Raw genomic sequence first — 22647 nt, 5'->3', positions numbered from 1 at the left:
TTAAATACATACAGCTTTCATGAACAGCTGCAATCGGATTATAAACGGCGTTTAGCGTTTTGTATTTGATTCTACCTGTAGCAAAACTCAAATTTTTCTACCTCGATAAATGTAATTTGATCAAACGAATGTCTCTTTAGTCAAAATAGAAGCATCAAATATCAAGACAATAACTTTTGGAAAGATAACTATCCATTTTTTTTGTATGATAGTTTTATTTTCAATATCAATTTTTTTTATAAATGTGTTGTGCGACATATTTCGAAAACGCGTTAGCTGGTCTCATTGTATTGCAGTACACTGAAGGAAACCGATAAATTTAGTTAATTTTGAATATGTCTGCATTAATGGATAATTTGCGTTTGGCAGTGCTCCCTCACGAGTCTTTGCAATTATACAGTTCTCCTCCTCTCAACACGTGAGCTGGGAAACGATAGTTGAATGCGGAACTCCCCTACCGATGGATTGGCTTAAGGAGGACTTTTTTTAATTTCCATTTAGATCATCTGACTTGATGCCTCTTGATTTATATTTATGTGGTCTTTTAAGTACTTTGTGTGCAACACGCGTCCTGTAGGAAGTAGCAGATCCTTGCCGAAATATTCAAGAAGCTACTCTTGATAGCAAAAGAGATTTAATGAGATTTCTTTTATTCTAGTATCGTTAGAAAAATACCACATTGTATAGGTATGGAGAATGCTCATTTTGAACATGTTTTGTAAAAAATAATAAATGTATAATGCGAATAATTATTTTCTGATATCACCCTTCAAATAGTACATTAATTATCTTTGAAATGCATAACGACTTGTTCAAGCTCCCGTCTTAGGTATGAAAAAGTGGTCTAATTTACCTTTTAATATCTAATAAAACTTTATAGATAAAAGCTTTGAAAAACTTTTATTAATATTAGAGATGTAGGTATCGTCTTTGCGTGTTTGTGTCAGGGAGAGAGAGAGAGTGAATGAATGCATGAAAATATTTTTACTTGCAGATAATGTTTTACTCGGGAGTTATATAAATTTAATTTTTGTATATGTTTATTATTATCCTTTACAAAAGCCAGAATGTCTCTATGCAATTTCCAACTGCTTTTTAATAAATTTTGCAATTGGATGTATAAATCTAATTGCAATATTTAAGGAAATAAAAGCTTGTTCTACTGTTTGTGACTTTTCTCCCATTTGCGTGCATACCAGTCTGACTAGTCTTATGTGTATGAAATTTACTTGCTAGCTAAATACCCCATATGCAGGACACAGTGTAAGATAAATTTTGTTTAAAAAGAAAAAATAAGATCAATGGAAACAATAAATTTTATTTTGGGGCAATTTTATAGTGGGGTTGATTCACATGATTAAAATAATATGGTTGGCAAACAGCCGGCCGCCAACTCTAGAAGCTAATAAAATTCCTTCTACTTTTATCTAATGCAGTGTATGTGTAAATAAAAATGCATTAGAATTCCTCTTTCTTTCTAATATAATATTTCCAATGTGAAATTCGGTTTTTTTTCCCTTGATCTAAAGAGTTTCAACGTTGATTGATTATAAAGGTAATGCGTTTATAAGCAAATTACTTGTTAGTATGATATTTTTCAAAAATCATCGGAAACGAAACTGATCTTTCATAAACTTCCTTCTTAAATAAAAATACTGATGAATTTTCTTAGCAGCATTTTTGTCTCAGATTTGCTTGTTCGGATTGTAGAGGCAGAACAAACTTTGGGGATGGGTACCTATTGTACTTACGATTGTTTACTTGAGTATTTTGGAATATTGGATGCTTAATTTCTTCTGTATTTTAAAAGTTCTTTTTTGCCGTAAATATACAACTGAGTTGGATCTCAACTAGTCAGTCATCTGAAATGACTTAGTCCAACCAACAATTCATTAATATCTTGTATAGTTCATTGCTCATATTTTTATATGGGGATGCTGCATCATATGTCATCATTATATATTTCATGATTATTCTATTTGATCACAATGCGTGATAATGAATTGTATTTAACTTACCTAGATTCGAATTTAAAGAGCATATGAAATGTTTCCGTTGTCTCCATTTCAATTATAGGGATTCTGCTATTGTAGGGATTCTTTCTCGGGATATTAATAAAATCTGAAAGCTAACGGGCGAAAGGATTCTCATCTGCATTATACAGGATCTCCCAGAAAATAGAACGAGCGTTTATTTCCTTATCTATTGAAATGAATATTTCAATTCTAAAATTTCACCAATAATGTAGATAATCGTATCAAAATATTTAGCTTCTTTTTTTTTTTTGGATGGGGAGGGAGGGGTAATAAAAAATAACGAAAATGTTTTTACAGTTTATACTTTTATACGATTCTTATAGCGAAAAATTATCAAAAAGTAAAATATTTTCCTTACAATCATCTGTGCACTCATAAAATTTCATGCTTCTATCTGTAAAAATTTGATGAAATATTAAAAGGCAAATTCATTGACTTAGACCATTTGTCTATATCTGATCGGTGTTTAAACAGTGCTTTCTAATTTTCAGGGATAATGTACTTGTCACGAAAAATCATTAAAAGAGCAGAATTAAAAAGTAAACGAAAATTAATAAATGAGTTATTAACTTAAAAAAGGGATAGATAATATCTTAATTGGAAAGCATAAAAAAATTGATCAAAATAAACACCTTTGACAACTATTCAAAATTACATATATTAAGATTATTAACAGTTATTAGGTTTAAACACAAGAAAAACCATTGCACAGAATTTGCCATTTCACAAAAAGAAATTATTTGAAATTACACAAAACAAACAATTTACCGTTACATAAAAAGAAATTATTGGAAAAGTTTACAATAGTTAACAATTAAGTTCAATACATCAACACTTCACCTTGAACTGACAATTACATAATGCTTATTAACTAGGAGAGAGTATACAAACCAGTGGTACTTCGTAAAAATTCAAAGCGTAGTTTAGGTAATTCTTTTGATACAGGATCTGCAAATTGATACTCCCCTTTGTATGTTAGACCCTGATTTAGCCAATCAAATACTTTTCTCGTACAAAATGTTACAATATATCAATATGTTTAGTTCGTTTAGTCAAAAACCCTGTTTCCTCAACGAATTGCGTTTGCATTAGCAACCTGAACAGGAGTAGTTGACAAAGACGGAATGTTAGAGATGTTTTATCCAAATTAGTTCTTTGGTAGATTCGCTAGCTGCTACATGCTCTGCTTCACTAGCGCTCAGTGATAGATATTGCTGTTGACAACTTGACTAGCATATGCCCCTTCCACTTTATTTAAATGCAATACCAGAAACATAATTTTCTGGCTGTAGTATCGCTAGCATAATCAACATCATCAAAACACCGGGTTGGAAACCAGAATTGAATATTAATCCTAAGTTAAGTGTTCCTTTGATTTACTTCAGTATTCACTTTATATCATGATCCACTGTATGTTGCTGAGCTTTATCCTGGAATTGTGAACAGTATGACACAGCAAAAACTAATCTGAATGAATCATGAATATCTGGATGAGAGCAATTGCCATGTACATTAAGCTGTCTACAGCCTATCGATAAAAGATTTTTTTCAGAATAAATCCTTGTATTATACACAATTGAAAAGCTGCATTTTTTCCATAGGTGTAGACACAAATTAGCATCATGTTAAATCTGAGACTTTGTTAACATAATTTTGCTGCCATTACAAACTCGCCACTTTTCAGCCATTTAATCTCTACGCTATGATAATATTCAACATCTTTATATGTCACATTGAACATATGCTGCAATTCTTCTAGAAAAGTATTCTTTATGTGTGGTATTGTGGCGATAAGTCTGTCATCAATATATAATGCTAATAACAACTTATATTTTTTGTCATTCCTACAAAACAATCATGAATCAATGTTGTTTTTCTTTAAGCCATATCTTTCAAGAAGTTCTTTAAAGAGCTCGTTCCAACACTTAGGAGTCTGTTTTAATTCATATAGACATTTGACGAGTCCGTATATTCAACCTGAATTATCATGATAGCCTTCAGCTTGTCTGGTTTAGATTTCATCCTCTAAAGTTCTATATAGAAAAGCAATTTTTACGACACTCTGTGTTAGGTCTAAATTTTTATTTGCAGCAGCGCTTATCAAAGATCAAATAGTTTCAAACCATGCCATTGGGCTGAAAGTCTCAGAATAATCTATGCCTTTTTGGGAAAGAAAAACCTTTCACCACCAGTCTAACTTTGAATCAATTAATCAGTCTATTAGCTTGATATTTTACTTTGTAGATCAATCTGTTGGTAATGGCTCGTCTTCCTTCTGACATGTCTGACAAATACCAGGTACCATTCTCCGACAAGGATTTCATCTCTTCATCCATTCTGCTTTCCATTCCTGTGCATTTTCAGACTTGGGGCTCAATGGTATTGTTCCGGTTTGAACTTCTCTGAAACACAGTATTCAATAAGGCATTGAAGTGTTGTCGGTTCCTTTGTAATCTTCCGTCGATCATTCTGCACTTCCTCAGAAATGCTCGAGTATATGGAAGGGTTTTCAAATTCTTCTTCAGAAGTTATATTTGAATTACGACTTTATCCATGTTGGCAAAGTCCAATTTCTGTCAGACTCTCTAAAAATTCCCAGTTTTTTTTTTTTTTTTTTTTTTGTTTCTGACGTTTATTCAAGTTTGTCACAATGAATATCTTCACATTTCTCTATTAAAGCTGCCTTCACCTCCATTGTAGCAGGGCTAATGTATAGGCACTCGAGTTTGAAACCATAAGTTCCTCATGTTTATCTTCCCTTCTTATAAAGTCGAAGTTGAAACTTCCGGGTCATTCAAAGTGAACACCATTATGCATGATTCGCAAATTTCTCTGAAATCATGACTATTGGATGATGCATCACAACATTGGGATGTACAAATATTTACATTTGGTAGTTTTTCTTTATTGAATAAATTTGCATTTCTGAAATAAATATTTCATCGAAATTTGTAATTAGTTCCTCTAAATTTAAAAATAATCATATCTCTGCAAATTTTGTAGATAGAAAGGTGAAATTTTGCTTGTACATAGATGAATGTAAGGAAAACATTTTACTCGTTGACACTTCTTCGGTATGGGAGACTTATAAAAACTCAATTTTTGTGATTTTTTATTATCTTTCTCTATAGAAGCCTTAGTATTTTCATACAATTGCCCAACTTATTTAATGATTTTTTTTAATTTGGAAGTGTATGCTTAGGTACAATATTTAGGGAAAATATAGCTTTTGTCACTTCCTGTATATAACTTGTCGTTATTTTTTCTAGTCTTCATAATCTCCTTGCTCTGAAGTGTTTGTTTAGCTAACTTTCTTTTATATAGTAGGAATAATCGGACTACTATCATAAACTTTTCAGAGTGGTCCACTTTTGAAGTATATTTCTTAAAGGACCGATACTATACTTTAGCTGTAGACGTAAGAATTACTGCAATAAGGAGAGCCATAGGGTCAATAATTAGTTGGTTTTCCCTCGACTGTAATAAATGCATATTTCGAAATAATAAAGCACCTTAGAAGCGAAAATAGTATTTTAGCTTGCAGTTAATGAAAACCACTATTCTAATGTAAATCTTTTATTTGTTTTTATTGCTATAATAGCCACATAAATGAAATACTAAAATTTTACTTTTTGAAACATATTATTTGAACATTTCCATAGTTTCAAGTAGAGCAATTTGCTGTGTGAATTCCATTGTTTGATGCATAGTATTATAGATTATGGTATTTTTGGTGTTGCATTTGTAATAATGTTTACATCATTAAAGTTGCAAATTTGTCGTTATATGTGCTGTCTTGTTAGTTCTCGTTACTTTCAGTTCCTTTCACAAAACTAGAGATTTCATTTTGAAACATACTTCTCATGATCAGTTTTCCGTTTTGTTTTAGTGGGAATTTTTCGTGTATCGACTTTTAAAAAAAATGTCGAAAATGCTGCATAACATGAAACTCTTCAGAAAATAAGTTTTCCTTAGTATTTTAAATAACATTATGATATTATTCTTTAAGAAAAACGTTTTCCATTTCGTTCAAGAATTGTAACTTGTAACTCGATACTTATGAGAATTTAGAACTCATGGCTTTTCTTTTTATCATTTAGTGGTGTGCGTATAATTGAGTAATGAAAAGTCAAATCCAATTAACAGGCTCATCTAAATTCAAGAGTGGTGAAATGACTGTGCTTTTTTTTTTTATTTCTAAATATGCTATTGCTATATATATTGAGAAGTCATTGTGACTAAATCAGACGACTAATTTAACTGGTTTTTGAATTAACCATGCTACTTTTTTTTCTTTTATGTTTACTTCAAAATAAGCCTTTTATTTTATTATTATAAATAATTTTTTGTTTGTTTCATAAATATATAAGAATGTTTTTATAATTAGTAACAATTATTCAAAGATTTCTATTTTATTTCAAGATTTGAATGGTTTTAAGCTTTTAAGAATGAATTTCGAAACATGAAGTTAAAAGGATTGAGTTACATAGCATTATTATGTTTTAATAAAATCAAAAATTGACGTTTGTAAAGCCAGTGAAAAGTGATTAATAAGATCATTATAAATAAAAAATGAAGATTTTCCTGCAAATATCAAAATTGCAATGAAAAAACTACTATTTTTAATGAAAGTTCAAACATTTCAAAACACCTTATTGAATTGTCAGTACACGATAACAATAAATAATGGGGGGGGGGTTCTTTGTGAATAAAAAAAAACATATTGAAAGTATAATATAAACTTAGATTTCAGTAACCAATTTTCAACTGTTATTAATTGCAATATATTTGTAATTTTCTGGAAGGCAGAACTGAAGATTCTTTCAGCCCTCTTTTAGTTCTCAGATTTTACTCTTTATGCAAGTAGAATTTTTTACTCTTTCAAAAATAAAGCCTCTTTTGAAAATCGGTCGAAATCTCTTTTTCAAAATAAATGATATAATGAATCTGTGTTTTGAATTAAGCGAAATATCAGGAAATTTCTATTCCTTTATTTTTAAATACCGAGACTATAAATGTATGAAATTAGAATAATTTTAGTTGATAAAACCATAGAATTTTTAAAACTATATATTTAAAGCATGAGAAGTAACAAAGAAAATTTTACTGAATTTAAATTATTTCTGTTTATTTTTATACAATTTATTCTAAGTGAAGCAATTTCTTTTAACTGATATTTATTTCTGCTGTGTTAAAAGTTTTTTTTTCTTTTGTCTTTAAAAATACTATTTGTATGTGTTGAGTAGTTATTTTTCTTCATATGTTAATGTGGTTATTTTTCAGCTCTGCTCCAGAATTAGGCTCTTTATGGAATCCTTCTCTAAGAAAAACCCTATCGCACCCAGCTGCAGCTCATAAATCTGTGAAATCACCAAGTGTAAGTTCTGGGGCATCTTTAACCTCGAAATCCTTACGGTATCCAGGTCGAGACAAAAAAGTATCTGATATGATGGAAATTAAAAATTCTGTAGTAGTTCCTGGTGTACATTTGTCAGAGGAAGCAATTTCTGGTAAATCATCAGAATCTCAATCGCAGAGCTTAGCTGTGCCCTCCATGCTTGGAAAAAAAGACATTGTTTCAGTCAGTCTGAGTGAAAATCAGGGTAAAATTGCTGAAAGTTCATCAGATAGACAGCGGAAAAACTCTTTGCCACTTGAAAAGCGCTCAAATCTAGCACAGCAAAGCCCTCCAAAAAGTAAGAGAAACTTTTTTGATGGTTTTAAAAATACTCTACGACCAAAGTCTAAAACGGAATCTGGATTAAACAGTGTTAATGGCAGTGCCCCTGTTTCTCTTAGCTCCAGTCACAGTTTAGATTCATCCACTGTTTCGACCCACTTACATGCCCGGCAGGAGCTTTCTTTGAATAAAGATAGTGATATGCTGAGAAGATGGTCTGAGACAAACTCTTCTCGGACTGGCCGCCCGAGTTCAGTTTCTGATCTCCCAGATGATGTCGTGCATTAAATGTTAGTATTTAAATTTTTGCTGGTTTCAATATCAGTTATTATTCCAGTGTTGGTGCTTAGATGCAAAAATCTCTAATTCTTTACATAGCTTATAAACTACTTGTTATGTATATTTTTTTTGTTCTGTAAAGCTTTTGAAGTTTATTTTGAGAAACTTAATATGAATATTATTTTAATCTATTGTAAATTATTTGTATTATTTTCTTGTATAAAGAAAAATATAAGTTGTTCAATTATCGTCTGTTTTAAAATAATTTGTAATTGTTGTCATTAGTATCTAGTGTATGTTCTACGGTCTGAACGTGTTAATGACTGCAAGACTAAATAATTATTGTATTTGAGTTAATCCTTATTTTTTATGAATGTTACAGTTTTTTTTCTTCTATAATTCCAAACAATGGCAAATTATTTTTCGATCGTATTTCTAAAAAAGATTTATACATATGAACTCTTTTTATAAACGAAATGATTCTCCCAAAATGCTTTTCAGTTATTTTTATTTGATTATATGTAAAATTGTATACTATTTTTCTATTTTCTATCTATATTATTATATTACTTTGGTATGAAAATTTGAATTAGTTTCTGCTTTATGAAACCATACTTTTAAGCTTTGTGGATTTTTATTTCCTTTTTTTAAATTAACTGTTTAGTTACCTTATAAATGATTTCTTTGAGAAAGACTAAAGACAATATTTTTAATAATCGAAGGAATTTTTGTGTTTGATGCATGAATAAATATTCATTTCTATTATTTCCACACTTTTATGAAAATTATTAACATTTTATAATAATACAATTAGGAATTTGGGAGATTTTGTACTTTTTATATGTGTATACAATCGAAGGCTCTAAATCTTTAATTTTTTTCTGATAATTGTCTGTCAAATGATATGAAATAATGAAAGCCAACTAAAATTTAATTCTCAGATTATATATTTTTTAGTTGTAATCTAATATGAAAGCATATTAATGAGTGTTTTTAAATAATCAATTAACTTGTGGATTAAAAATTCAGTTGTAAATATTTTATATTGTTGAATACGTTTTCCAAAATTTGTATCTCAAAGAATGAAATTTGTTTAATATTGGGAAATAAAGAAAACGCTTATGGTTAGGTAGAGTTAATAGCTATCTATTCTGAACTCTATTTTGACTTTAAACGATACATTTTTATGAAAATTTGTTAAAATATCTTACTTTTTAAAGAGTATAATTGTACTAGGAATTTTATTTTTTTTGTAGTAAAATTTTGTTACTTTTAAATCAATTAAATGAATAATTGTGGTCCTAATAGCTGTTTAGAAGTGTATAAAATTTTGTGTTATTTCATATTATGATTGAATCCTGACTGTTAAAAAAAATGTCCTGTATGGAAATTATGAAAGTTTTTATTTATATAGCATTTAAAAATATATTGAAAAATAAAAAAAACATTAAATATTCATTAAATAATGTTGAAAGATCGTTATCAGATATAAATTTTTAACCCGTTGCATATTTTTTATATTGCTATTCAAGTAAATTTTGAACTTTTAAATATTTGTTGCTCCTGTTCATATTTTTTTGACATTGATTGCAAAAATATTTTCCGATATGATAAACAAAAAATCTTATAAATTTAAAAGTCGTAAGCCGACTGTATACCATTTTTCAAATCAAACATATCTTCTGAAGATAATCATAATATGCAATTAGCACAACTAATTGCTACAATCAGACCTTTTCATTTATATTTGTACCAGTCTTAAAATTTATCCCTATTTATTTTTGAAAAATCGAACTTCGATTATTGTTACAGTTAAATAATATATTATCGCATATTAAATATTTCAATTTTTATCTTATTTAATAAAAAGAAGTTCAAATGCAATTTAGAAAATTATTTAGTGTAAAGTTAGGATATTTTTAGTTAAAAAAATATTTCTTTTATGCTCCTTTTAACATTTTTACAGCATACTGTTGATATCTTTTGTCAAAAAAATTGTTATTCAGAAAATCTTTTGCACTGTTCATATCAAGAATAATTTATCAAATTTTTCATTAAGCTATTTTTCTGTTAATGCAATACTTCAAAAATCTGCCTTTCACACAATTAAATTATGCGAAAATATAAATGAAAGGCAAAAGTGGAAAGTTACACAATCTTCCGCATGAAATGAAATTTAAACCTTTTTCTCCCTCAAATCTCTCTAGGTTACATCTTATAAAATTGCCAGGTCAACTCTAGAAATCTGTATTATAGAAATTATATCAGATCGTTTCCGATTCCAACTTGTACATATGCAATGCAAAGGTTATTCATGATATTTCATTTATTCAAATATACACATGAAAGTCTAAAGTCTAGCCTATGAAATGCTGATCATTGTCCGTTATCGTTTACTATATCTCAGGATATGCTTCGGAAGTCATTCAGCATTATATTCAAGTAACTCTCACTGTTGCATTCCATATATTATCCAATTTTGAATAAAGTGAAGAAATTCGATTAAAAGTAAATTTAAACTTTTCCTCTGCTGAAATATCTTCAAATTAAGTTTAGATTTTTATTTCTCTGTTCAGACAACTCCCTTTTCAAATCATTCAATAGTTGGACGTTACCCATGTAATTTGGTGTAGAATGTTCAACAAAAATGAAAAATGGTGTTAGAGCTCGTCCGATATGGGGTCATGAACTGCCCAATGGAAGAGCACGACTTGAGTGGAAGGTGGGTGTAGTGATACTCTCTCAAATTTTCGTCAAATCCGTATCTTCTAGTTCGTTGCGTGAATAGGATATAAAAATATTCTCAAAATATGGGAAGAAATCTTTTTTTTTTCTGTGTAGTTTTTTGGTTGTATACAAATTCAAAGGCAATAATTGCCTCATTGCTGAAAAAGTTAACCTCAAATCACATAATACTGTTTCCATGCTTATATCTAATTCAAGCTCAAATAAAAGGCAGAAATTGAATCTGACGGTTAAATTATAAAACTTTGAATTCAAATACGATTACTTTTATTTTTCTTATATATCAGTAGATTTTGTAGAACGTTTTTCTTATTAAATTTATCACAAGGGTTTTACTTGTAAGAGTATTAGAGCACATGTGTTATATTGCAACGTGAGAAAAGCCTTTAATTTAAATAGTTACGAACAGATAGAGCAGTTCTGGGTCCATTCCTAGATATCCAATGGTATACTTGCATTACGAAAAAAGAGGCTTTTATATTATAATAAATATATTGTAAAACAAACATAATCACAGATGGATAAGTTTGTTTCATTGAAAAATATGATAAACCATCTCATTGAGAGAGTAAATCATAATGAAATTAGTGCTGCTGAATTCGGTTTTTAGATACAATGTATCAAACTTTTTCTACTACGAGCATGAAAATCTAGTTCTCTTGAACTATGTACTACTATGATAATGATACTTTGAAGACTGTCCTGAAGCATGATAGTACGAATATAATTTTTAATAATTCGAAATGTACTGAAATTTCTTTCGAATGCGCATATCGATTTTTGTGCAGTGCACTTAATTTTTATTATTCTATTCCTTTCGCAAAATGTGTCAACTACTCCAACAATCTATTATCACAGTTGTAATGTTTTCGGTTTCGATCCATGTTATTCCCTTTATAAAAAACTTGATGCCTGTTCTCCCAATCGATTTATCTTGTGATTTGCTGCAGTACAGTTAGTCAAAAGCAATGATATACTCTGTCTTCCATGATAACTGTTTTTCGAAGGTTTTTATGACTCTCCGTGTCTGAGACTTGCTCTTCCCGTGTGTATTGTATATCTCGTAATATCTCAAGTGAAATTAAAAAAAGTTTTCTATCGGAAGAAAATCACAAAAATTTCTTTCCGAAGAAAACTTTCTCTTACATTTTTTTTTATTTTTATTTATTTATCGACATTGGAGAGCACATCATCCTTTCCCTCGGACTCCCTACTGACGGCATTTCTGTCAATAAATAACTCTCGTTATAGAATTGATTATCAAAACAAATTTATCCATCTGGAGATTTTAATTGTTTCAAAGATTTTCTCAAGAATATTTGCTTTACAAATAACGAATTGTAGAGAAAATGACATCATTATTGCTTTATTAAGCCCACAATTGAAGAATTCCGGATTTAGATCAAAAATTTTAATAACAATTACCAAATTGAATAAAATCATTTGGAATTTTATCATATCAAGAGAGAAGAAAAAAAAACCGCTCACATCTGGTCTCACTTACTATAGTTTATTTCAAAAATACAAATTAAGAAATTTATTAATTATTTCTCGTCGACAATTATCTGTTAATGGTCCTCCTATAAACTGTCTATATTTATATTATCCTTTTAAAATTTGTTGAAATTCTTAAATTTTATCCTTTTAAAATATGTTGAGGTTTCAAAATGTAAAATGCTCGACTCATTTCTGTGTTCGTTCGAGGGTTCCTTCAACATATTCGTTCCTTTCGAACCATAAATGTTTATTACATAATCTTACTCATAAAATTTTACACCGTAACATTTTAAACTGCCCCGCAACGTTCCATTGATTAATTTTAGGTAACTTTCTTACCTTTTAAGAATTTCAATTTTGTCTAATTCTCAATTCTTTTTCCAACTATTTTGCTTTTGCAATTCAGTCGAAGGCAATAATGGTTTGTCTGTCCAACAGATTTCTAATCGGATCTAGGAGTGTAGCTGTCGATTTAAATCAATCCAGATAACTGTAATCCGGAATCTTATACCATGGGGGGGGGGAGTTACTCCTAGTTGTTTTTTAACAAGTGGTGCGAACAACTCCACGAGCATCAATCATTAACGGTGGTTGAAAATGAAGGATTAATGAATTATCTACTACAAAACTGAAAACATTAAACGAAGTACTGATCACACTAAACGAATATTTTTTTTATGTCCAATTGAATGCATCGGTTTAGAACCAGAGAGTTTTGATAATATGATGTAAATGATAACATTAATCGCGGTCATATTAAGTGGCATCTACTGCATATAAATTTACCAGATTTTCTTTTGTGCATCGCTTGATTTCACAAAAAGAAATTGATGTGTTTAGATTATGTATCCTTGAAAGTTAAAAAAATGGAAACATTTACGTCAGTTTCTTTATTTCTAGTAAATGTTACAATTTTCAATGATTTGGTTGTTTTATTAAAAAATATATATTCACCATGTTATTTTTCTCCTTAATTTTAAAGCTTAAAGAGGGGTAATAAATAAATAATCTAAATTCTGTTGTATCTTTGAAAAAAGTTTAATGTTTGACTAAATTTTTGCTTATTTTTCCTTTTTTGGCTTAATGATTTTTTTTCCCTCTGAGCTTAAATGTTTTTAATACAAATGTATGTTTGAATATTTTGGTTTCAATTGACCATTTAGATCTTTTGGTTAAAATTTAGTAGCAGGTAAGAAGTATTGCATGAACTGAATCGTATCGCTTGCATATTATTGATTAAAGGATGCATTAACTAATTAACGGATTTCTTTAAATGGATTAAAATTTAATTAAAATCCATATGAATATATTTTCGGATTTTTTACATCATATGCAAGCAAAAAAGAACGGCAATTTTGAACTGCCAACATTAATTTAAAATTTTCATTTTGGTCGGTTTAGTGAACATTGACTAATTAATTTTATTTAGCTATGTCAGAGCTTCTTTTCCTAAGGTGTGTTTTAATTACTTCTCGGTAATAGAAATACATTTTAAACATACATACTTTGTTTAGAATCTCTACTAATTGTAAAACACTGTAATATGTTTTATCGGGGATTGAATTTTATTTGAGTGTCCATATTTAAATATATACAGAGTGTATTAAAAAAATATTCGGGCATGTGCCTCTCCACAAGGACGTTAAAACATTTGGTAAATTTTGAACTGCATCGAAAATGACAAGGTTGTTACTTCAAAACTTCTGTTCAGCGTTAAACATGTGTGTACCCTGTGTTTATGTATTTGTAATGGCAGAATATTTATATCACATTTTACCAAAAACTTGCCGATATCGCCTATGAAACGTATGGAAAATTAAAGAAATCTTTATAGGTAAGTAATATGAGCAGTATATGAGTTTGAGTTTTTTAAACATTGCCAACATGCGCTTGAAAGTCATGAAATTAAAAACGTCGACAAACGTTAAAATATCCAAGATGTGCTTTCACCTGACTATTCGTGAGTTAACTTATGTGAGCAATATTAACTGTCATTCCGTTTCGTTCATTTTGACTAGAATTTTGTACATGAGACGTGTATCTACCAAATTTGTGCTAAAGTTATTCTATGCGGACCAAAAAGAAGACAGGCTTGCTGCTACGTTAGATCTGAAATCTTCTGGAAACTAGGAAAACTTTTGAAAATAATCGTAATAAAGAAGTAATCGTAGAGTTATGACTACGATTCAAAGAAATTGAAGAAATCTAGCGCAGATTCCAACTCGATTTTCTCTGTCATATTATTGATTTTGAGCTTGACCGTAAACGCCACCAGTGCTGAGATATTTAATTTTTAGATTCGGGCATATGGGCGTTTTGTGCTTCGTAGTTATAATGAAGAAAACCTAGCATACATTATGGGCGGACTTTTTTTCGACCTATTGTAGCCACAATTTGATATAATTATCATTTTAGTTGCTAGATCACGTACCAAATTTCATATATCAAGTCATTACGTTTATGAATTATGAGGTTTATATGCATGCAAATGTAAAAAACCGACAGATGTCCGTTGCTTTAACGGGGTAGGTTCAAAATTTGAGTAGAATCTACACTTAGGATGCTATAACTGCTCCAAATTTTATTTATCTAGTTTTTTATTTTTTGATTATCGTGTTCACTTACTTGCGGATGAACAGATCCCATACCAAATTTCATCTGCCTTACTCAAAGCGTTTGAGTTATCATGCGCATACTCAATCATACATAAAATACATAAATCCAAAACTGTGTTTTTCCGACTCTTGGAAGTCTGAAATGTGGCAGATCTTCAAAAAAAAAAAAAAAAAAAAAAAAGACGTCTCCCATGCTACGACTTTGCAACTTCCGATGCATGGATGATCAGTAATTACTAGACATTTTCACTAATTATGTTTTATTTGAAGGTAGGGAGGAGATCGGTACCAGTGCTTTTTTATCACACCTTATATGGTTTCAGTCTTTTTAGCTGTAGTGGTATTTTTTTTAAAATTTTATGAGAATCTCCACCTAAACAACGTTTTTACAGATTTAAATGACATATTTAAACTTTGAATAGCTCTCATGGATACTTTCTTTGAAAATTTAATAAAATTTTGAAATGCATTTAATTATTTCAAAGTTCATTTATATTATAAGATCTTATTTTGCTTCATTGAGAGTTTTAACTTCTCGCTATCGTTTTCAATATTTGCCTTTTTGGATGACCGTAAAGCACGGAATAAATTGTTGATTGCAATGCATTGTTTATCATCCAACGTCAAACAAATTTTCTATATTCGAATGTTAAACTTAACTTTACAAATTTATTCGCATGAAAAGTTTTACTGAAATGTTATATACGACACTAATTGAATCAATGTTAAATAATAACTCATATCTTCATGTAACTTCAGACTGACATTCTTATTCTAATTTAATTCTATTTTGCACAAAATTTTTTGTGACTGGAGAGTCACCCCTTTTCACTGTTTCATCTGGCTTGAAATTTCTGCTTGGATACTTAAATAATAATGAGCAAAAGACTTCAATTTTTGTCATGATGGAATTCACTGATATTGAACGATATACAACGCCTTATGTCGTGTTTAATATTTTTATCAGGTTAAATTTTGTTCAATTGCCAAAGTTAATTCTCATAATCTTTAATAGAATATTTGACTGACAAAGAAGAAACAAACATTTCTTAACTGTTTTATATGGTGTTAATTCTAATGATGAAAAAATTAATTCAATTAATTATGATTTTTAGAAGTTATGGTAAATAAATAAATCTCTATGGTGAATTCGTAAAAACTAAAAATGGAAAAAAAAAAATGTCGAAGAACTTTTGATTGTTAGATTTCAAAAATATTTTCATGTTGCAACTTAAATTTCAAAGATATTGAAATATGTTTCCAGCAAAGGAAATAAAATATATCAAAATTTGTAAAGAAAATAACAGGCCGAGACTGATGTATTGACTGAATTTTTAATTGAAACCGTTTGATTCAAGTTAAGTAAATATTGAAATTCAATTGTTAAATTTTTAAAAAAATTTGAAATCCATAATTTACAAATCATTATATATTATGATTTGTATATACCATTGTAATATACCATTTTCATAAATTGACTTTTTTATATTTAAAAAAGTTTTTTTTTCTATCTTCAAACAATTTTATCCTTTTTAATAACCTCAAGACTTGTCAGGGCAATTTTCCTTAACATTTCTCTGGATATTTTTCTTATCTTATTTCATGAAAGTTTACAACTTTAAAAGCCAAACTGTTGGAAATCCTTTAGTTCAAATATTAATACAATTTCTCTCTTGTATCATTTTAAATATATTTTCTTAGCATCTGTGTACTTATTTGTTCACTGTTTAGTAGATATTAGCATTTATTTCTGTACTTATAAGATACATTTGCATTAACGGTATAAATTTTAGAAGGAATTTTAGATTTTATTTTTCTAGTTTTATATTAAAATTGGACACATTAGATTTTAAAATGAAACCTCCAATGCAAAAAAGGAAAGAAATCGCTTCTTTTCAACCTTCATTTTTATTTTTAAAAATTTCATCTATGAAATTTTAGGAATTTGTACTTAAGATGACATTTTTTCATTAATGGCAAGCTGTTAATTGTACTTCACATGCGAAATCAAACATTACGCAATACTTAAAACATTAAGAGTCTAAAACTGTAAAAAGACCATGTATATCAGTTTTGTTTTTGATAAATAAACAATGTACTATTTTTTTTTAATTTGTGAAAATGTTTAGTGAAACATCTGAAGTTTTTTTATATGAATATATAAAACATGAAAGTTGCTAATATTGTATTGCATCTTAATTTTTTTTTTATTTAAGCAACACGATCATTTCTATCTGTGAAAAGTCTAATTTTGATCGCACCCATCAGAATTTCCGTTATAAGAATTTATTTAGAAGTGCATGACAGAATTTTAAGTTCTGGAAATGTTGATTGATTATTTACATCACAAATTCGGAGAACCTGTTGAATTTCTCCTTGACACTAATGATTAAATTAATTTATTTATAAATAATTCACAAAAAGGAATTCAGCGATTGCTTTTATCCTGTAAATAATAATTTACCTCGTATATATAAAATAAAAAAGGCTTAGTTACGAATAAAAATAAAATGGTTTCATGTGTACACACAAATCGTTTCAATCACTTCATTACTTATAGAATGATGCAAGTTCATTCTGTCAACAAATCTGTTTTATAAGTTCATTCTATACATGCATGTATTATACCAATATATACCGTATATCGCTTTATTATATAAAAGAATGTAACATGATACAATACAATGAAATCAATGGATGAATTCACTAACTTTTGAAAACATTTTGATTATTAAAAAATTGTTCTTATCTGCTGATATATTCAGTTAATGGTAACATATTACAAATGTCTTTTTATAGAAATACTTCTGAAATGCGTTGAAGCTTCAAGATATATGAAACCTCAGTGAGCTTACAAAATATTATTTAATTTATTAATGAAATTATAGTTCTTTTCTCTCCCCATGATTCTATCTCTTGCTGTTAAGAAGCTTGTGCAGTCCATAAATTTCTGTTATATAAATTACAAGTTTCAAAAAATTATTTATGTCCTGATAAAGAATACATTTAAGGTAAAAGTGAAAAATATATGTACGAGGCATTTATACACAAAATGACATTAAAAATTAATTTAAGGTAACTTAATTATTTTTTAATCGAAAAATAAAATTGAAAGCTTAGTTTTATGCAAAAAAGGGATTATGTATCCTAAGGAATGCAGTTGGTTTTATAACCAAAATTGGGCTAATATGTTGTGTTTTTGTACTTAATTACTGTGTTATTATCGAATGGTAACAAACAGGCTTCATTTTGGAAGCTAATTTTTCATCAACTTATATAACTTTTCGAAAACTACCTTTAGAGCATAAAACTTATCTTTAATATACTTAATTTTATTATTGCATTGACTTCAAAGTGTCCATTTCTACCAGAATTTTCATTGGTACATTTTGAATCAAAAAATCTCCATAATTATATCGGATTTTTTTCATGTAGTAATGAATGGTAAAAAATAAAAATAATGGTATAAAATAACATTTTAAATTAATACTGAATATTATTCAAAATTTTAGAGTTCTTATTTTAAGAAACTTTTGGTTGCAAATTATATTTAAAATTAAATAGATAAATACAAAGTTAAATATATGCAAATGAAATATATATATATTTATATTTTTTGAAGAAGTTATCCCTGTTGTATTTTTCAGAAATTGTTTTATATCTTTTGAGGAGACTTACTTGAAAGAACCGAATTTTTAAAAATGCTGTAAAAACTGAAAAGTATGAAAACGTATCCGGATGCAATAATTTCATGTTTGCTTTTTGTACATAATTTATTTCTGAGCACTTTTCTCCCTTGTATGAGATCTAAAAGTGTATCCATGTGATTTTGCTATATTTAACGTTCTTTGTTTGCAAAGGTTAGACATTTGTACATAAAGTAGAATTAAAATGTGTAGTCTATCTATGTATATTTGTAAAAACTGTCGCTGTATATTCATGTGTAATGAACGAAAATAAATCTATTTACCTGCCCATTCTGTAGTAAGGTATGTGATGAGGTATTTTCTGAAAGCAAACAGGCAATAACCATGCATAGATATTTAAAAGAATATCAAATTTTTCTACTTGAACGTATCCGAAATCTTCCTTCCCTTAGCTTAACCTGGAAAAATAATTGACATATATATTTTGAGCCTTTAAATTTTCAAGTCCTTTGAATCCCCTAAGTCAATTTAGCTTCCAAACACTTGGAGAATAAAATTAAATGGAAAGTTAATTTTATCCTCCATATGTTAGTATATTTCCCTTCAAATGGTGTAAAGAAAAAGAAATTATTAATCTGTTTATTCAAAAAGAAAAAAATGGAACCCTTTTATTTAATTTTTTCGTTATTTGATTTCTTGGGTGTTTTTGCGTATGTGTGTGAAGTACTTTCAGAGAAGTTCATTTCATATTTGCAAAAATGTTGAAAATTTTCATGAAATATCTTATTTTACTAACTGATGGGCTGAAATAAAATAAGTTATATAAAGACCATTTGGATTGGTATTTATATTTGTATATATTTATTTAAAGGAAGAACGGATATTTAGAAAATATTTGTTGTCTTCCCCTTCCGGCTGCGATTCAAAATTCCGAGACTGCTTTTGTATATCTTTCGAATTGAGCATTAACCAGTAAATTTAAATAAAATTAAACTGACTATACTTTGACAGATGTTTTAAAACATTTCATAAAATAAATTAAGGATAGACTAAAAGTTTTCAATTTAGGATGATATTAAACTAATCAAATCTGACTGATTGTTAGTAAAAATTTCTAATTGTGTGCAATACCTTAAACACTTATAGATGTTAAAAATTCTAACCTTAATTCTTAAAAAATTACCTGCAAATACATTAAGATATATGCGCATTACCATTTAATTCTTCTAAGTATCCTAAATTTTCTCACTGCATGTGCATACGTTTCATTAAAACTTTTACAGAATATTTGGAGTGTGTTCCACTTTATGGGATGTATTTGTGTGAGTAATATGGATAGATAATACTAATCCAGTTTTCTAATGAAACTGATCAACGTCCGTAGGTTCCTAATGAAACTGTAAATAGAAGTTTATTTCCCTACTGTGCATTTAATGCAATACAACCTGCGTGTAGAATACTTTTGCTATTGTAGGCTTCTCTTTCTTATGCAAGAGGATTCTTCATGTAAATGCTCAACATTAAGATTAGTAAAGTAGATAAAATAATAAGAAATGCATTGTATTATCTATTATAATTTTCTGATTATTTCAACAATTCATGAAAAAAGTGTATGTTCTCTATAATACTAATTTCTTTTTCCATTTTGTTGTAACATGATGACTTGTAAAGATGTACATAGTTCAAAACTTGCTCACATACTGTGTTTTAAATTTTACTATTGTTGAAGAAGTATTAAAATGGATGTGTAAATGTCGAGGTATATTAAAATAATTATTTTTAAAGGTCGTTGTATGAATTTACTACACTGAACGTTGATGTAAGATGTTTTTCGATGTTAATATTTTGCTTATGTTAATGTAATAACAAATGCATTGGAATGCTTCAATCAGATGAGATTAAAATTATAAATGTATTAAATTGTGTATTCCCATCAATAGTGTGTGGATTTTATTTAAACACGTTTTTAACTAAATAGTAATAAGAAATTTCTACTATTTTGAAAGATATATTCCATTACAGAAATCTTGCTGAAAAACAATAAGAAAGAATCGAGTAATTTCCCCTGATTGTTTCTGTTCATTTAAAATCAAAAAATCAAATGAATATGAAAAAATTCTGGAAGAATATAATGGTAAATTATATGAGAAACTTAAGTGATAAAAATAGTAATTCAACAGACACTCAATACCATTATATTAGTGAATTTAATTTTCAAACTTAAAGAGATGTCTTCCTTTAGTAAGTGGTAATAAATGGCACTATTAATTTTTTCAAAAAACAAACAAACATTATTTATAATAAATATAACATTTTTCTGCATTAAATAATTGCAATGTGAAGTTTGAAATAAAGTACTTTTGAGTATAAAAATATTTATCATAAAGTTACTATTTATATTTATCGAGAATTTTTGTCTTAGAAATTTTTTACTGTATAAAAATTAAAATCCAAATCTCAGTTTACTGAAATAACCCAAACAAATAAATAATAATGATTATTCATTTTAATTCTTTAATATTTCATAAGGTCCTTTATACCCGATTCTTTTCTCTGGAGAATTCGATATACTATGTCCTAGAGAAAGCAAAAATGTTTATTAGATACAAAGCAAGTAATTGTTTACTAAAAACACAGAAAATTTATTTATTGTTAGAAGCTTCTGCTTTTTATTACTTATTTTATATGCAAATAAATCGAATAAAAAGAATTATGCAATACATAAATAAAAGGGACAAAAAACGACATTTAAATATTTTTATGATAGAATAAATGCAATAAAAAGAATATGTCTTTCATTTTTTTTAAGGATAGTAAAACACTATACATACCACCAACATTTCAATAACTTCTAAATGCGATATCTTGTAGTTGATTTTATTACTTATTATAGGGATCAAGAGCCACACTCGGCTGTGCTTCGTAAAACTTTCGTTTAAAAATATTTCCAAGAAAAACAATTGCACAAAGTCAAAACAGATTGAAAATAGTAGACCAAAAACAGTAATAATACGTTTACAAATACATTTAGCTAATATAACACTGTAATATGAAATAAATTAAAACACTGTTATCCGTCCTTCAAAGAACTGACGCAAAATTAAATGAAAAAGCATGTAAGCAACTTTGATTATTACAAATTTAATGCTTCAATTGTAAATTCGCTTAAAAGTAATAATTTTAAAGTTTTTTTTTACTGTATACTGGCATATTGCAATATAATTTTGAAAATGGAAACTAAACATTTATCCTGCCTTAATTACGTATCTTATTCCATAATTCTTATTTTATGCGATTTATGTGTCTGAAAGTAGGTGTTTAATTTTTAAAAAATTCTTTAACTGTCTTCTAGCAAGCTGATTGTAAGTATTAAGTAAAGCATTATGAATTAATTTCATGGAATGTTTTTTCACTAGCATTTTGACAAATAAAATAAGCAAAGTTTTTTAGTGGAACTCATTATGCCATGAAAGTAATAATTTCTTTATCACTATCGTTTAAATTAACACAAGACGTTCTCCTGTTGATTTGTCAATTTTGAATTATTCTAAATCATTATATTGAAATCACAGTTCATATACTCTTTGAAGAGGATGTCTCTCTTTTGTCATCATTGATACCACTTTCATTTAGTTTTGCATCTGGAAATCCTCTTTTAATAAAGTAATTTTAAATCGTTTGATATTTAATTTGATTTATTGCTCCTGGAAGAATAGAATTTTAAAATTGCACTGTTGATTATAATTATTAGAATGGAATGTTAAAATCAATCTTTTGTTTATAAATTTTTAAAAAATTTATTAACTTGACTTTTTGTTACAATTTTCCAGAACCTTTTTTTATCCTCCGTAAATACCGAGGACGGCATAAATTCGTGCAAACTTCAAAAAATCATAATAAAAAAAGTAATGCTTGAAAAAAATTATGTTCGGAATATGTTCAGAGAGCCTTTGGATTGTGTTATTTCCATTAAAAAAAGTGTATTTAGAAAATGACCGTTAGATGGCGCTCACACGTCGTACCGAGACGGTTTATGAAAATCAGGAAAACAGAGCACAGTAACATTATAGTACATTTTATTTTAAAGCAAAAGATGCTCAACATGACCGCCACCACAAGGTATTAAGCAAGTGAGGCTTGTAAGATGT

The 22647-nt window shown here is 28.3% G+C and overlaps 1 protein-coding gene across 9 annotated transcripts in view; it reads left to right on the top strand.

Annotated features, from left to right (window-relative positions):
* Nucleotides 1–22647, top strand: part of LOC129960009 (rho guanine nucleotide exchange factor 25-like) — a 575803-nt gene that overhangs the window by 539661 nt on the left and 13495 nt on the right. For 3 of the 9 annotated variants that reach the window (XM_056073002.1, XM_056073004.1, XM_056073005.1), the window contains one exon: nucleotides 7320–8505. In XM_056073002.1, coding sequence (XP_055928977.1) covers nucleotides 7320–8004 — 685 coding nt within the window. In that variant the 3' untranslated portion in view covers nucleotides 8005–8505. Of the gene's footprint in view, nucleotides 1–7319; nucleotides 8507–18499; nucleotides 20425–22647 lie in introns of those variants that run through there. The other 6 variants (XM_056073000.1, XM_056073003.1, XR_008783500.1 and 3 more) reach the window with 6 other exon arrangements.

This window comes from Argiope bruennichi, chromosome X2, assembly GCF_947563725.1.
Source record: "Argiope bruennichi chromosome X2, qqArgBrue1.1, whole genome shotgun sequence".
In the NCBI taxonomy this organism is placed as follows: Eukaryota; Metazoa; Arthropoda; class Arachnida; order Araneae; family Araneidae; genus Argiope; species Argiope bruennichi.
This window is presented reverse-complemented; position numbering and strand designations above follow the sequence as displayed.